The sequence below is a fragment of the Schistocerca cancellata genome, chromosome 3, assembly GCF_023864275.1.
Source record: "Schistocerca cancellata isolate TAMUIC-IGC-003103 chromosome 3, iqSchCanc2.1, whole genome shotgun sequence".
Taxonomy (NCBI): domain Eukaryota; kingdom Metazoa; phylum Arthropoda; class Insecta; order Orthoptera; family Acrididae; genus Schistocerca; species Schistocerca cancellata.
Window position 1 is genome coordinate 180,914,429 of NC_064628.1, and position 18,585 is coordinate 180,933,013.

An 18,585-nucleotide genomic window follows, 5' to 3' on the forward strand; every position below is an offset into this window, starting at 1 on the left:
TCCACATGCTAACACCTTTTTATTGGTCTTTTCACTGACGCACATGTACATTACCATGAGGGGTGAGGTAAACGTGCACACGTTGTTTCCGTTTTCAATTACGGAGTGGAATAGTGTGTGTCCCGACATGTCAGGCCAATAGATGTTCAATGTGGTGGCCATCATTTGCTGGACACAATTGCAATCTCTGGCGTATGAATGTCGTACACGCCGCAGTACATCTGGTGTAATGTCGCCGCAGGCTGCCACAATACGTTGTTTCATATCCTCTGGGGTTGTAGGCACATCACGGTACACATTCTCCTTTAACGTACCCCACAGAAAGCAGTCCAGAGGTGTAAGATCAGGAGAACGGGCTGGCCAATTTATGCGTCGTCCACGTCCTATGAAACGCCCGTCGAACATCCTGTCAAGGGTCAGCCTAGTGTTAATTGCGGAATGTGCAGGTGCACCATCATGCTGATACCACATACGTCGACGCGTTTCCAGTGGGACATTTTCGAGCAACGTTGGCAGATCATTCTGTAGAAACGCGATTTATGTTGCAGTGCTCTCCAATACACACGATCGAACAGCGAAGGAGTGGTACTCAAGCGTCAACTTTAGGTTACAATATCTCCGGATGTAATTAACATTTTACAATGCAACAAACGGCACTGATTACGTATTTGTTTATATGTTCAGATGTGCTAACAAAACTAACGTGGTTCCATTAAAAAAACGTAGGTTTGTGTTAAAAAACATACTTCCGTGCATTTTTGTATGGTTTGTATTAACCAATTACACTAGCCCCTCTCCTCACTTTCGGTCTGTGGAATCGGTTCGTCAGTATTTGATGTGGTTTACGAAATATATCAAGCGGTAACGTTAGGCGACTCACCCTGTATACTCACTTCCAGCCCACCTGCATGTTCACTATCAATAGGATTATTTGTGACGTGGTGTTAACTGAAAAGTGTTAATCATCATCACAAGAGAACAACGCGCAGCAGAGAGGGGCCACTGACCGCGGCCAGCGTGGGCGTCCTCACGACAGCGGCGTCGGCGCCAGCGCCGGTGGCTGCCTCGGGGGGCGTGGTCGCCGTCGTCGCAGCCCCAGCAGTGGCCGCCTTGCCATTGGTCGTCACGGCGTCCGCAGACATCCCGACGGCCGCCAGCAGCGGGTCTGACGACTTGCGCCACATGTAGTTCACGATGGTGAACTCCAGCAGCGCGCAGAACACGAACGCTGGAAACATTCACAGGCACCCTATAGCGTGTTTGCCATTATGACTTCTAGCTGCGGACTTAGTTTTCATTCTCCAGATTTGTATCAGTGAGATCATTTTACATTCATTAAGTTGTAACTTTGATGGATAGGTAATAAAACTAAACTCCTGAAGCTCAAGGGATGATCAGTCGTAGATGCGTTCCCATCAGTGCCCATTATCTATCAACCGGCTTCCGTAGAATACTGTAAAAGCGACGTTGGGTGTGCAAACACAACTACCAGTTCAGTGAAGAAACATCCATGATTCAGGTCCCAGTCAGCATGAAAGATTGCAGTACTTATACTGTGTTTGCTTGCGAGAGTTGTTACTCAGGATGGTTCTGACAATAAGATGGCTCGAAGCACTCTGGGACTTAACATATGAGGTCATCAGTCCCCTAGACTTACAGCTGCTTATACCTAACTAACCTAAGGACTGCACACACATCCATGCCCGAGGCACGATTCGAACCGGCGACCGTAACAGCGGCGCGGTCCTGGACTGAAGCGCTCGGAGAGGAAGAACTCACAGTAGACGCTCCGTATAGACCGGCTAATGGAGCAGTGCATCAAACTCGTGGACGTCGCAGTGAATATTGCTAAGAGCCAAATTGATGTCTCTAATTTGGGAACAAGTTTATAGCGGAAGGAACAGTCAAGGGTCATCAAAGAAGTGGCCGCAGAAGAAAAGCAACTTTAGTGCAAGGCCCATATCTGCCTAAAACTGCAAGCAGAGATACTCAGCATAATGCCACACGTTTACGGTAGCATTTCTAAACAGCTGCAGGAATGCAGGTGTCAACACATGAGCAAGGGTTACTGTCAGGAGACCTCTCAAGGCTCCTGCTCCAAATCTGATTCGGAGAGGGATTCGTGTCGCAGGCGCTCGAAATCTTTTTGTTGACTAGTTCACTCTTTTATGCTGACACCCGTATGAGCCTTCACGCTGCCAATGGTAATATTCGCATGAGAAGGCAACGAAGACAACGTTTACGCCCTACTCTGTATCGCAGACTGCTTCCATTATCTAGACGGTTCATTCATGTTTTGGAGTAGAATCATGAACGACCGCAGGACACCCCTGTGCTCCCACGTGGGAGGATGACTGGTGTGCACTGTAGGGACTACATCCTTTCTCCAGATGGTGAACGTGTGTATCTGCGTTCACGCTGATGGGCGACAACCCACGCTTACACCATCATAGTCTTGCTAACTCCTTCATAGTCGTACATAGAATCATTGAGATTTAATGCACTCCATATTCTCCAAATTTCATCAGCGCTGAGGATGCATGGGCATTAATAATACGAGCGGTTTGCAGTTGTCCCGTCCCACCAGTTACCTTACAGTGAGCCATAGAGACAGCTGTGACGAAATGGGAGCATATCCCACATTCTCATCTGATGAGTTTGCTAGGGAGTATGCCTAACCCCATTCAAAATTCTTTCCAGTTTCGAGAAGGGACAGTTGGTTTATAAACAGTGTATTTTTTCAAGATGACAATGAAAAGAAAATGCTGTGTCTCCAGTGGATTCTTTCGCAAGAGTTTGTTTCCTGTCTGTGTTTATCAAGTGACATTGTTTATCTTCTTAGTTCTGTTTCATTATGACTGTACATGACACAAGAAAAATGTTTTTTCCTGTTATGTTCCGTATTGACAATAAAGCAACAGGCAATTTTCACTTTTCCTATGATAGATCCTATCTTCTGGAACCTTTATACTTGACCTTTGTACTTGACAGAATCTCTTCCCTCTTACGAATACTAGACCAGTACCGTACGTTGAATAATCTTTGAGTAGGTTCGAATTTTGGCTATGACTTCAGGCGTACTGGGTGTTGTGTGATGCCCTTAGGTTAGTTAGGTTTAAGTAGTTCTAAGTTCTAGGGGACTGATGACCATGTTAAGTCCCATAGTGCTCAGAGCCATTTGAACCATTTCAGCTTCAGGCGTGCCTAGATATGACATTCACGTATGGTAATACGAACAATAACATTTGCAGGTAATTTTCCCATTTTGTATGATGACCACTACTTATGATTATAAATAATGTATATCTCGCGAAATAAGCAAAAATTTACAGCTAATGTTAGTCAATGTTTAGGATACGGACACTACCTCCACATCGTTGCTCCACTATTTCCAAAATTGTTGTCCGTAACCTGCGGCTAAGAGACAAGAAGGCTATCGTCTTATTCCTCTACCAGAGGCTGTAAAGCAGCTGACCTGACGTGGTGAAAGTTTCACTCTGGCACTGAAATGAGCTACGCCGCCACGTGACAGATATTCCGGGACTGTAACATCGTCGACAGAACATAGCACTGGAGGCAGACCGTCACAGTGGTGACATGGATTACGCAGTTTCGGGGCCTGGTGCCGCAATGTTTCTGTTGTTTAAGTAATCAAAGATAATGTCCTCTCATAAGAGCCAGGTCGAGCGGCCACAAGTACCGCTCGCTCAGCTATGCAGTATCTGTCATAGCCTGCAGCCAGCAGTGAGAAGTACTCACCGTCGTCATCGACCTGTTGTGGGTCATGCAGCCTAAAATACTACTTGAAGTAGCGAACGCGACGCAACAGCCCAGAAATGGCGTACGCATCTGGGATGCTGACTTCAGCGAGACAACTTCGGCAGTCTGTGTATGATTTCTGATACATAATCATCCTATTCCCTTACCTCCTCCTGACTGCACAACGACCGACCATCCGGTTTTGCATACTTGACGGCATGTTAATGATCCTGCAACGTCACTGTGATCTGCTACAAGGTCAATAAATGCTTGTACGAGCCTTGTCCGGCGAACATATATAAGAAACATACTAAGCTGCTGGCGTAGAATAAGATCATAAAGTTTTCGAGTATACCATATTTGAAATGTAATAACAAAAAATTTTGTATGGCAGCGGATGAGATTTTATAGTAAGAAATTTATTTAAATTTCTGTGTAATTCTCTAATTTTTCTCCATATCTGAAGTTCGACACAGAAGTGTGCAAGAATGTTGCTCTTCAATTGACCGAAAATGTGATGGCTACGAATTTCTTCACACTTCCATTACAATTTGTAGCGAATATGGCTTGTGCTCTATCTATTCGTAGTTAACACACTTTTGTGGGTAAGTACGTTCGATGTTCTCCTAGTCTACTCGATTACCGTCGCACTAGCTTTTTGATAATCATTCTTTTCGTAAGGTTGACACTAAGAAGAATTTACTTTTCTTCAAAGTGCACTCTTGCCATATAAATTATGAGAAACCAGTTTCGGTTTGTTTGGTGCAAAGCTACAGAGTTTCAGCCGCTGCCAAGATGCCTATTTACTTCCGGTTTCGGGTTGGTGGCCACGTGACCCTTTCTCAGGAAAAAATCGAAGTACTACATCAGTCGTAGTCTTAACTGTTCACAAACCGCAAATGACCACATTTTTGTGAAGTTATGCACAGTGTTCAATAATTTCCTCATCCCTGTGCCACAATTCTTTTGTAGCAATGCTTTTCGTCAATTTTATCGCCGTCTTTCTTCTGATGTGACTATCGCGTCAGGTATTTCCTGTCCTTTAAATTATGATTGTCCAGTGGCATATTACAACGTTTTCGTCTCTGGTTCAATATTGACACGGTACTGCAATTTATCTATTGCTCATATTGGTATATGGGAGTGTCCATAGCATACGCACCATGAAGTTTTTGGACAAAGTGCAACACTTCGTCACCGAAAACGATACAATAAACATTTTCGTTCGCGTTCATGGTACCTAAGTGAGTGACATCAAATTATGGTCTCCAAAAAAGTCACAAAATAAGTCACCTAAGGCCTTAATTATACCCTCAGCAAACTGCAGGTTGGAATATTGACTTTGAAATGTGTCAATCACTTTGCTCCAATATCTTGACAGAAATTCTTAATAAGATAATACTGTAATTACAGTAACATGGAAAAGATCTTGAACACTAGAGACGTACAGTGAGACGTAAAAGTGCACTAACAGTTATCTTCACAAATTTAGTTTGCAATTAATTACTCAGATTAGAATACTGATACTTTCAAACGAAAGAAAGTCATAATGAAATATCAGTAGTTGAAACAATGCTGAAATACTGCTCGCCGAGCAAATAACATACAATGAAAAATAAATAAGGCAATTTCTTTAATTATTCAAGTAATATAAAATAATGACTTTGAAATAGTATAGTATGCTGATGACCTTTTACAGGAAGCTGGTTGTTATTAAATTTATATATACTTATGATTTTTTCGACGAAAGAAAATTTCATGTCACAAAATTCTGCTGCATGTTTGATACTCGATCACGCCAATTGTAAACTAGGAATATGGAACCTTCCCCAGAAATAATAACTCACTAATGCAGTCTACCACACTATACCTACGCTGAAACAAAACACTACATTCCGGAAAAAACCAGTGTGTTCCAAAGAGCCGCTCATATTTATGATTTAAATTAGTGACAACTATAAGCATCCTCTCATAGTTACATGGCGCTGGCATCGTCGGACATCGTAATCTTGGGAAGAGTTTGGATGACGTTGGAAATGTCGCGGGATTGCTCCACCTCCGAAGTTCTGAGAAAACTCATTGATATAGTGCAATGGGATAACCTATTATAGTTGTCCTCTCTGCCCACTGAAACTCAAGAGTGTCACGATGGCGAGAAGTCGCACGCTGTTAGGACAGGCCTCGCATACTCACGTGAGCTTCTCATAAGAGTCCTTCCTGACCAAACCCGCTGTTAACGACACGTTCAGTGGCTGAACTCCTCCCATCGTCTAGAGCGCTCACCCACGCGTGATCGGTTTTCAGAGTTAAAAGTAACTGTTCGGAAGACGTACCAGTCCTAATGTTTAAAACTCTCTTCGCCTTATATATCTCAGTGGTTACAACAATTACACCTTAACATTATAAACATGGAAATTTGATTTAAGAGCACTTCATAAAAACTGTACAAGGAGTGATAACTCTCATCATGTTACTTTATATTTGAGAAACAGAAAATATAATCATGCCTCACACTGTGGTGGTGTATAGCTCTCTCTCTCTCTCTCTCTGGGCTGTAGGACAAAATTACGAATCGTCAGACCGCTCAAACCACACAGATTCTGTATTGGTAGGCTCAATGTCAGTTGGAAAGTTGTGATAAACTCCTATGGGACCAAACTGCTGATGTCATTGGTCCCTAGGTTTACTCACTACTAACTGAAACTAATTTACGCTAAAGACAAAACACACAGCCACGCCAGGAGGAGGACTCGAACCTCCAACGGGGCGAGCCGCACGAACCATGGCAAGGCGCACTTGACCGCGCAGCTATCCCGCGCGGAAGGCCCAAGGTAACGTACAGGTTTGTCGATGTGATGAATAACTTCCGCGAGGTATGAAATATGCATTTCACAGAGTTCCCATTCCATTGTTAGCTGACAAATTTATTGGGATAGGTCGGTATTCGTTGACAGTGGCAACTCTTTTCAGGTTTAAATCGATTTTTAATGGCAAGGTATGATGCCTTCCTCTGACCCCTGTCAGTTAGGACAGTCTTACTACTACTGTTTCTAAGCCATGGAGCAGGCTGAGAGTGGTACATCATTCCTCCACGGTAGACAGTCCGCATTCATACACTAACAATTCGGGCAACTTTATTCAAAATATGATCACGAATACGTGCAGATACAAGAACTGATTTCTGCTACTCTGTCCCGTCTCCTCGTTGCAACAACTGATCCTGTCACTTTGATACACTAAAAAGGCTCTCACAAACTCACAACCTCGCTGCCGTGACATGTCAGCTTTTAAGTCTTACGTAAGAGGCTGGTACCAATTGTACACCGTCTACAGCTCTCGGAAGCGACCGGTATGTATTTTTAAGAGGTTGCCTAAATTTGTGAACTAAATTATTTCCAAGAAAATAATACAAAGTATAATTCAACGAAAAAGCTGTCCGCCCCCGGTAGTTGAGTAGTCAGTGCGACAGAATGTCAATCCTAAGTGCCAGAGTTCGATTCCCGTCTGGGCCGGATATTTTCTCCGGCCAGGGATTGGGTGTTGTGTTGTCCTAATATTTCATTCCCATCGACGCGCAAGCCGACAAAGTGGCGTCAAATCGAAAGACTAGCACCCGTCGAACGGTCAACCCGACGGGAGGCCCTAGTCACTTCTCGAGTTCTTGTTAATGGAAGAACGACAGCACCCATGCCAATCTGCCAATCAGTACGACAGGGATGTCCATTATCTACATTGTTATTTGCACTGGCCTTAGCACCTTTCCTGTGTGGTCTCAGAGACAGGCTCAGTGGAATAGTTTCGCGGCTCCATATATCGCTGCACTGCTTATGCGGATGACTTGATGATCGTCAGACGTGGAGCTGCCGATATGGCGCCTTCTTAACCAAATTCGGGCCAGAATTGCAAATCGGCACTTGTCCCTCAACATCGTTCAGCAGGCCTAGGTATACCTTGCGTTCCGCATACCGCATCTCGACCAAACGCTACCCATTCCGAACCCCTTGGCACGTAGCATTATGGCAGCGCTGGGATACTTCGTCAGCGCTGGTCTGTTACTGAAGATCAGATACGTATCTCTTACCCTCCCCAAGGAAAAAGGTGGTCTCGGCCTAGTCAACGTCCACGACAGGGCCATTGCCCTCTGTCAGCTCACATTTATGTCACTTGCGCCGTTGTCCTACAAGCCTCACGAGTTTGCTTCGGCGCTACGACTTGCTTCACTAAGATCGCCGGTGCCGCTACAGGACATTCCAGCGCCCTTCTTTTATATAGGACGTTTCTATTTGGAACAAAGTTATTCCAGTGTAGCGCTCACGACATCACAAATGACCACACCTCGACGCCTATGTCACATGCTGCAAAGCCGCCCCCTAAATGTGGTCGAACTAAAATTTACTGATGTACGGTGGCGTGTGGTGTGGAAGACTGTACACGATGCCATGCTTGATTCCGATGTTGTTTCGTTGTTCCGGTGTTGTTACATAGTCGTTAATGGGAAGCTGGTGACGCAAGAACGTCTCTCCAATATCCACATGACAGAATCTCCCAACTGTGTGAGTTGTAATACAGTAGATTCTGACGAGCACCGCCTCAGCTTCGGAGAGGCGGAGTCGGTTTGGCACATAGTGTGACAGATGCTGGCTTATCTCTCGCAAGTTACGCCGGAGCATCTATCTGCATGCACGTCATTGTTTCCGGATGAGACATTTTACCCCAAACGTCGAACCAACTCAGTCACCTGGATACGTGAACATACTGTCCATTGCCTCTATCGTGAAGGACACAAGAATTTACTTGATTTCTGGCTCTATTTCCAGGAAAGACATCATGCTATTGCCGGGCATACTAAATATCGACGATGCTTTATTTTCATGTTTTTTATGTTCACTGTCTTCGATGATGTTTTCATTCTGTTTTAGTTTTCCAGTCTTGACTATCTATGTCTGTTCGCACATTGATATCTATATTAACAAAGAAAAATAAAGAAAATGAAAACATCTTCCGCCCCCCCCCCCTGCTGGAAATACCCTTGCCCCCGCCTTCCTTTCATTGTGTTTTTGTGGGTTGGAGCACACACGTTAGTCCCGTATAGCATCGTTTCTTCACATTTTAGATGGGGTGTGGTTACGTATAGTTCGGAAAGCAACATCTGAAAGCCGGTCTGAGTGACCGAGCGGTTCTAGGTGCTACAGTCTGGAACCGCACGATCTATGGGGTGGCAGGTTCGAATCCTGCCTCGGACATGGATGTGTGTGATGTCCTTAGGTTAGTTAGGTTTAAGTAGTTCTACGTTCTATGGGACTGATGACCTCAGAAGTTAAGTCTCATAGTGCTCAGAGCCTTTTCAACCAACGCGTGAAGAGGTAAGAGTTCATTTTTGTTTGGCAGGGACACAAGTGGCGGTGCCCCGTAGGGATGGCTATGATTTTGTTTTGTTTTTGTTAGCTACCCTCCTGCTTCGGGTGCAGAAATTAAAAAAAAGTGGTTAAAAACAAAAAACAAAGGAAAATAAAGAAAAACTACCGATAATTATAAAAACAAAAAAAGTCACACATTCATTTTTAACGAAAAAGCTACGAAAACTAAACATGAGCATCACAAAATTACCGCAGGCTGAGCAAATATTCACATTTTAAATAACACGCTGTATCTTGGAATGTGTGCTGAATCTTTGTTTTGCTTTTAAACGTATAACTTTAACAACTCCGTTGAAACTTGTTAAGCATTGTCATACGTTAGCAAATCAATAGGGCAACCCAAAAGTATTTCAAGACACTCTTCTTCGATGGTCTTTTATCTCCACAGACACTGATTAGCCAGAACATTTTGAGCACCTACCTAATGCGGTTATGTCCATTTTTAGCACAGATAACAGCGATCGCTTATCGTGACATGGAAGCACTGAGGCTTTGGTAGGTCGCTAAAGGGAAGACATCACATGTACACACACGAGTTACCTAGTTCCGTTAAGGGACTCCGGAACGCCCTATATTTGCAATGTTAAAATAATGCTTATAAATTACATCTTTCCTCACAAAGTATTTGAGGTAGGAAGTTGAACTTTTTACAGATTATTTATTGGAATATGGGCTACAACTTAACACAGGGATTTTACAAAACTTTAGTTCAGTTATTAAAGATGATTTTTTTTTCAATTGTAATGAAAATTCACAACATTTTTTTGCAATTTTTTATTTATATATTCAAAAATATAGTTTTTTGGAGAAAGGCTGTGTTAAATTATGCAGAAGGTACTGTGTAACATTTACTGAAAGTTTGAAACAAATGTGTTTGGAAGATCCTTAGAAAACATGTAATTAGTATGAGAAAATAAAAGGTTTGGGAATCGAGCGGCAAAGATTGGATTAACTTTTTAGTGCATTCCAGGTCCATAGGATGGATTATCTTCATCCTCTGCAAACTCCTCCTCCAGCTTCCTCTTGTTCCTCCTCCTGTTTACTCTTGCTTGTAGTTCTAGACTCTTTACAGCCCTGTCTGCAGCCCGAAGGCGTTCCTTGTCTAAATCAAGCATCGCTCGTACCATGTTAGAACCTATCTTCATTCCCATATTTCTAAATACCTTGCACCTTACAATGTTGCCATCATTGAAAGTCGCAACAGCATCATAAACACCAAAGTGAAGTGTTTCTATTCCAACAAATACAGTCTTGGGGATTCTCGACCATATAACACTATTTACACTTTCATTGGGGTTTTGAGTTTTTCCGTGAATACACTTTTTCAACAGTTCAGGTGCCGCTAAGTCTCTGAAAATAGGTTAGCCACAACACATACTTTATCTCACATCACTAAAATGTACCTGATGAACACGGACGTTAATAATAACACCATTTGACAGCAGTTTAACAGCGCCGCAGTGAGTCACGCCCATGTAGAACACATTTCAAAAAAAAAAATTAAAAATAGTTGTAGTCTTCGGAATTGAATAAAGTATATATCTATTAAAAGGTAATAGTCTGCAGATTCAGAAAACGCAAAAAAGTAAAAATTGAACTTTTCATGATTTTGAGCCTTTCCGGAGCCCCTTAATTTCAGGGACCGGAGCGACGGGGTCTAACGACATTTTCAATAGCATTCCGATCGCGTTCGAACGGGTTCAGAGTTGTCGAGTAGCAGGTGGAGGAAGGGGGGGGGGGGGCGCACCACATCAATTGTAACCCGCCACTGTGTTCCTAGAACCACTCCATCACACTATTGGCTGTGTGACATGGTTCTTTCTTCTTCTTTTTGCGTCATCAGTCTTATCACTGGTTTGATGCGGCCCACCACTAATTCCTCTTCTGCTTCAAACTCTTCAACTCACAGTAGTTCTTACAAACTACGTCCTCAATTATTTGCTGAATGTATTACAATCTCTGACATCCTCTACAGTTTTTGCCTCTACAGCTCCCTCTAGTCAAACGAATATCATTCCCTGATGTCTTGACAAATGTCCTATCATTTTGTCCCTTCCTTGTCATATTCCATGCCTCTCCGATCCTACGCAGAACATCCTCCTTCCTTAGTCTATAAAACTCTCCTGGGATTGAGGCCGCATTGACATCTGTAAAATTCCGACGTCTCGGCGACTGTTGCAAGGCGCGTTCCTCAGGGTGTGTTGCAAACTCATGAATGAGCACTAGTTTGGGTACTTATATACTATGGAGGAGTACTGTCATTGGATGTGAGGGTGAGGGCGAATGGTATTAGTTCATTTTATTGGTCTGAAGCTCTTCTTCTCCGTGTGGCCAGATAACAAAGGTGTCATCTACATATCGTAGCCAGCATTCTGGGCGCAACAGTGCGGACTGGAGTGCTCTTTCTTCAAACGCTTGCATAAGATGATCTGCTGCGGCCGGCAAAAGAGGGAAACCCATACCTAAACCATCCGTCTACTCATAAAAATCCCCTTTCAACCTGAAATAGGTGGTCGCCAAACAGTGGCGCACTAGTTCGCAGATATCAGGTGCCATGCATTCCTATAAGATGTTCATGGAGTCCGTCACGGGTACATTCGTGAACAAAGACTTCACGCTTTTCTATAAAAAGTGCTATGAAATGGGTGGAGTCCTTGAAGTATGAATCTGTATGGCTCACTAAACGTCCAATCTTCGGAGCCAATTCCCTTTATGAGCAGACGGACGGTGTAGCTATGGGTGACCCCCATTCGAAGGCCGCAGCAGACATTTTTATGCAAGCGTTTGAAGAAACAGCACTCAAGTTCGCACCGTTACGCCCAGAATGCTGGCTACGATATGTAGATGACGCCTTCGTTATCTGGCCACACGGAGAAGAAGAGCTTCAGAGCTTTCACGGACATCTCAACCAGCAGCACAGCAAAATTCACTTTACCATGGAGATAGAAAAGAACGGTATTGTATTTCCTCGACGTGGAAGTTTACCGTAAGCCAGAGGGGAAATTTGGACACAGAGTTTATAGAAAGCCCACCAACACGGACAAGTACCTGCAAGCATCCTCCCAACACCATCCCACGCAAAAGAATTCGGCCCTGCAAACTTTAACTAAGAGAGCCTACAGGATCAGTGATGAACACAACCTGCAAGCTGAGGTACAGAACCTCAGGTCCATTTTTGGAGCTAATGGCTACGACATAACATTTTGTAAATATTATTTGTATTTTTACGCTGGGTCTTGCCTACGGAAAACTATACTATCGAACGAATACGTCGATAGGTCGTGTGGAGTGTCAGTGTTTAGGATCTTTGGTAGTGTTAACTCTGTCGCGTGGAGCGCGGGCAGAGGGAGGGTTCTGGCCGGAGGAGTGCAGTGGAGCAGGTATGTTGTGTGAAGCTCCCGCGAGTTGCCGCGCTTTCGGGGTTTGGCAGGATGTAATTGCGCTCGACTTGCGATGATAGTTTCTGACATGGGGTCGCGGACGGGAAGCATTAGCTGGCGCACATCAAGAGCCCGTTTCGTCTGGTGCCCGTGTCGAGAAGAAGGCGTGCCAACATCCAGCTTCGGCAACAGCGACGGTCGACAATGAGCGACTGTCGCCACCTCCTCGATCGACGGCTTCAAACCTTCAATCAACCAACAAAGAAGACTGGAAGCACGTAAAGTTTTAGAACTGTATGGCAGACCTCAGCTTTTCAAATACCGAGCGGGGTGGCGCAGTGGTTAGACACTGGACTCGCATTCGGGAGGACGATGGTTCAATCCCGCGTCCGGCCATCCTGATTTAGGTTTTCCGTGATTTCCCTAAATCACTCCAGGCAAATGCCGTGATGGTTCCTCTGAAAGGGCACGGTCGACTTCCTTCCCAATCCTTCCCTAATCCGATGAGACCGATGACCACGCTGTCTGTTCTCCTTCCCCAAACCAACAAACCAACCAACCTTTTCAAACTTTTAAAATTGTTGCATCAAAATTACAGCAACTTAGTATGAACCTTTGTTGCTCATTGTCCCAATTGCATTACCAAGCAGGGTCTCTTCCTTTTCCGGAATGGACCCGAGTGTCGTTGAAATTCAAATGCCAGCATTAAAGCAATATTATTCTATTTCACTGCTTTAATTTCAGAGTTCAGTTAAGGTATTCATAGCTGGCTACAATATTCAGATTACACAAGCACAAATTAAGAGTGCGAGTTTTGTTACCGTATTTTATCTTACCTGTGACTGTAGCTTAGCTTGGTACGTACTAAATTTTACTGTTGTTAATTGTTCAGAATCATTTAATTCAAGTTCAAAGTTAAATCTCTTATTTCTACATTGCGTAGATTCACGTACCTTTTGAAATGATTGTTGAGGTAGTCCAAGACTAACCGTATTTTACTGAATTTCGATGTGCTTCAGAGAGAAAGCTCACTATTAACTTCAGTCACTAAATTAACTTTCGATTTTCCGGTTTTATTAATCCTTTTGCTAAATTAAGTCAGAGTGTAGCGAAATTTGTTACTTCTGACAAACATTCAGTTTTCACGCTACACTTGTCAACCTTCAGTTGCCACGCTTCTAGTGCTAATTATATGTGTAATAATCATTCTTTTTCAGTTACTATAGTAACTGTCCTTAGGGCTGGCGACCGTAATTTTACCCAAATATCAAATATCTAATTACCGCTAGTTAATTGTTAACGTAACGGCCGCACATTTACTTTCTTTATTAACTTAACCCCTTTTCAAAATTAATTTCCACCTGTTTCATTAGCATTTTTCCTTTCATTTAGATGTAACCCTTTTCTCCCTCTTTACCAACAGATTAACTTCGATGACGATTGCTATTCCCAAATTTCCATTAGGTACACGCGGTATAATTTTTCACTGTCATTAAGGTCGATAAGTGAGGGGGAGGTTACATACTGAACCTTCCTTTTATTTCCATTATTATTTGTTCGATGTACAGATTGAACAGTATGGGCGAAAGACTACATCCCAGTCTTATATTCTTTTTAATCCGAACACTTCGTTCTTGGTCGTCCACACTTATTTCTGTACCTTGGCTCTTGTCCATGTCATACATTACCGGTCTCTGCCTATAGCTTACCCCTATTTTTCTCAGAATTTTGAATATCTTCAGCCACTTTACACAGTCAGTCCCCCTTCTCCAGGTCGACAGATCCTATGAACGTGTCTTGATTTTTCTTCAGTCTTGCTTCCATTATTAATCACTACGTCAAAATTCCCTCTCTGGTGCCTTTACCTTTCCTAAAGCTAAATTGATCAACATCTAACACATCCTCATTTTTCTTCCATTCCTCTGTTTATGCTTGTAAGCAACTTGGATGCAGGCGCTGTTTAGCTGAATGTATGATAACTCTCGCATTTTCAGCTTTTGCATTCTGCGGAATTTCGTCTACCATATTTTTCCGAAAGTCAGACGGTATTTCGCCAGACGCATACATTTTACACACCAACACGAATAGTCGTTTTGTTGCAAGTACCCCCAACGATTTTAGAAATTCTGTTGGAATGTTATCTATCCCTTCTGCCTTATTTGATCTTAAGGCCTCAAAAGTTCTATTAGATTCTGATTCTAATGCTGCAGCCTTATCTCTTCTAAGTCGACTCCTGTTTCTTCTTTTGTCACATCAGCAGAAGTATTCCATTTCATAGAGGCTTTCAGCTATTTGCTCTCTCCTCTGCATTCAACAGTGGTATTCCCATTGCTCTCTTTAATGTTATCTCCCTTGCTTTTAATTTCTCAGAAGATTGTTTTGAATTCCTTATATTCTGAGTCAGTCCTTACGACAATAATTTCTTTTTCATTTTCTTCACATCTTTCATGTAGCCATTTCACCTTAGCTTCCCTACACTTCTTGTTCATTTCATTCCTAAGTGAAATATTTTCGGTATTCGTGAGTTTCCCTGATCATTTTTGGACTTCCTTTTTTCATCGAACAAACGAAGTATTTCTTCTGATACCCATGATATGTTCGTAATTGCCTTCTTTGTAGCTACGTTTTCCATTACAAATGCGATCACCCTCTTTAGAGATGTTCATTCCTCTTAAATTGATCTGCCTACTCAGTTATTCATTATTGCTGTATCTCTAGCCTTAGAGAACTTCAAGAGTATCTCATCAATCCTTAGAACTTCTGATTCCCAGTTCTTTTCATATTGATTCTTCCTGACTGATCTCTTAAGCTTCAGCCTACTCGTCATCACCACTGCATTGTGATCTGAGGCTGCATCTGTTCTTTGGTACGCCTTACAATCCAATACCTGATTTCTGAACCTCTGCCTGACCATGATGTAATCTACTGATATCGTCATATATCACCCGGCCTTTTCCAAATACAGCTCCTCCTCCTGTTCTTGAACAGAGCTTTTGCTATTACTTGCTGAAATTTATTGCAGAACTCAATTAGTCATTCTCCTCTCTCATTCCTTGTCCGAAGTTCATATTCCCCTGTATACTTTTTCCTACTCCTTTCCATACAACTGCATTGCAGTTCGAATGACTACTAGACTTTCATCTCTTTTTATATCTTCATGAACGTTCTCTATTTCTTCATCATCAGCTTGCCTTCTCGACATTTATTTTTCAGCTGTCGTAGTCGATGTTCGTTTGCTGTCGATTCTGACAAGAACAACCCTATCACAGAACTGTTCACAGTAACATACTATCTGCCCTATCTTCCTATTTATAACGAATCCTTCTCCCATTATACCGTTTTCTATTGATGTTGGTATTACCTTTGTGGTGTGCGTACTTTAAGACGTTCGGTACACACACTGTCAGATTATTTGACTTGTCGCTCTAACGAAGTAGGCGAGTGTCAGCAATATGTCTCTTCGTCTTCTCGTGGCGTGTTTATCTTCTGCCGTTAGGTCAGACAACAGAAATGCCACTTGCACGCTTAGAGTAGCAGATTGACGGTGACCAACTTTAAACAGAACTTGATTAATTTTGACACACATTTATTTAAATAATAACAAGCATGTAAATTACCTAACTTGATTCTGGATGATATTTACAATAGACAATCTGAAGTTCCTTTGATATTGGTACGTTAATCTTATTCTCACATGTATCTCTGATACTTGACAAAAGTGTCTATACATTTATCTTTATGGCTATGTACAGGAATATGGTAATCTTATTAGGCGCAGACTGAAACTTGACTATATACTGGTACAGACAAATGTAGGACTTGTACAGACTGGTACAGACTAATGCAGACTGACTAATCAGAGGTCCGTACACTTGTTATAATACCTCGCGCGTTCATGTATCACTGCGCGAGTGTGATCCGCGAAGAGAAAATTTTTATGTAAGCAGCAATCTCATTGGATGCATTACATATTAACACGTGGATCGGCGGAAGCAGAATTTGGTTCATCTCTAAGGCAGCGCCATCTCGTAGTGCGGAGATGGACGAGCGCTGCTCCTGCGCTGTTGTGCTTAGTGGGGCGCGCTCTAGTGGGAAAGTTGTGTACCCGCTGACTACGCAGAACGATGTACACAACAACCCTGTACTCATCTGACTGGAAACCCTTGTCTTTTTTTCCATGTCGCTTCACTGATCCCTACTATGCCTAGACGGCTTGCTTTCGAACCCGAGGCAGACGACGTTTGTTATTACTAGTCAATGACATTATCCCTCTAGACCACGAATGCGAGTCTTCTTGAAAATTGCCCTGCCGCCGGAAATATGATCGTTATGAAGAGGTGTACATAGTCTACAGCTCCTTGGCCTTCGCGGTGCCTTACACGAACTCCACTAGAGCATTATTGAGCCCCCGTCAGCTTGTCTCCGTCCTGTAGTACGGGACTCAAGGAGCTGTTCCCGTGGATGTTGACGGATTCACGCCCTCTCATCGGCATAATGAAAAAGGTATCGGGCTTGATCAGACCATGAAACGGTCTACCACTGCGCCAACGTCCAGTGCCCATGGTCACGTGCCCATCCCTCTCGTATTGGTGCTGACATTGGCGCATGATGGGTCGTCGGCTGTGGAGGACCATCGTGAGGAGGGTTCGGTGCACTATGTGTTCAGACACACTTGTAATCTACCCAGCATTTCAGTCTGATGTTAGTTTCGCCATAGTTCGCTGCCTGTTCTATTGTACCAGTCGGCCCAGCTTACGACGTCCGACATCTGTAATGAGGGGTAGCCCCCAAACCCTCGAAGTTTGTACCCAGGTCCATCTTGGATTCGCAACATATTGGAGACACTCACCACACCACTCCTCGGACACTCGACAAGTAGAGCAGTTTCCGATATGCTCTTGCCAAGCCTACGATACATCAGTCTGCTCTCGGTCAAACTCAGATCCAGTGTCTTCCACATTTTACACACGGACAGCACGCTCACAGATACTGCATACAACGTGCACATATCAGACTAACGGCATATACGACGAATGGAGAAAACCAGACTACCAAAATTGATACTGGAGTGGGAACCGGAGGGGAGAAGAAGAAGAGGACGACCTATGACCACCTGGCTCCAGAATGTACAGCACACAATGAGGAGAATGGGCGCAGAGGAAGAGGGCACACAAGATCGAAACACGTGGAGGAATATTTTGAAAATATAGTTTAAGAACGTTTATTCTTTGTATTTTACTTTCGAAGTAAATTATTATGTTGGAGATATGCCTCTGTAATGAGGAAAAGCTCAAAATTAAAAAAAGTCTAACAGTAATTCCTTGCCAGGAGTCGCAGCTCTAGTCTGGACAGGTATACCTCGATAGTACGTCAGTGGTATTGATTTGACTGATCAGTGTACGCTGAAAGGAAATAAATCGCAAAACCAAAAAGTAATTAATGTACGGAAACGAAATGTTGGTATTATATTTGTCTAGTTCACATATTTAAGTGATTAACATTGAAAGACCAGAGGTTAATCTATGCGCGAGATAAGCCAATGCAGATATGAAATGCTGGTACTTTAATAACTAGTGTAACCGCAGAATGTTGATTGCAAGCATGCAAACTGGTATGCATTGTATTGTACAGGGGCCAGATGTCAGTTTGTGGGATGGAGTTCCATGCCTGTTGCATTTGGTCGGTCATTACGGGGACGATTAATGCTTTTTGTCGATGACTTTGGAGTTGTCGTCCGATTACGTCCCACGTGACCTCGACTGGAGAGAGTTCTGGTGATCAGCCGGCCGGAGTGGCCGAGCGGTTCTAGGCACTACAGTCGGGAACCGTGCGACTGCTACAATCGCAGGTTCGAATCCTGCCTCGGACATGGGTGTGTGTGTTGTCCTTAGGTTAGTTAGGTTTAAGTAGTTCTAAGTTCTAGGGGACTGATGACCTCAGCTGTTAAGTCCCATAGTGCTCAGAGCCATTTGAACCATTTTTCTGGTGATCGAGCGGGCCAAGGCAACATGACAACATTGTGTAAAGTT

The 18,585-nt window shown here is 43.3% G+C and overlaps 1 protein-coding gene across 1 annotated transcript in view; it reads right to left on the reverse strand.

Annotated features, from left to right (window-relative positions):
- LOC126176187 (glycine receptor subunit alpha-3-like) overlaps positions 1-18,585 on the reverse strand; it is a 701,283-nt gene that overhangs the window by 38,145 nt on the left and 644,553 nt on the right. The window contains exon 10 of the mRNA XM_049923329.1: positions 1,008-1,228. Within this exon, the coding sequence (XP_049779286.1) occupies positions 1,008-1,228 (221 nt within the window). The remainder of the gene's footprint in view (positions 1-1,007; positions 1,229-18,585) is intronic.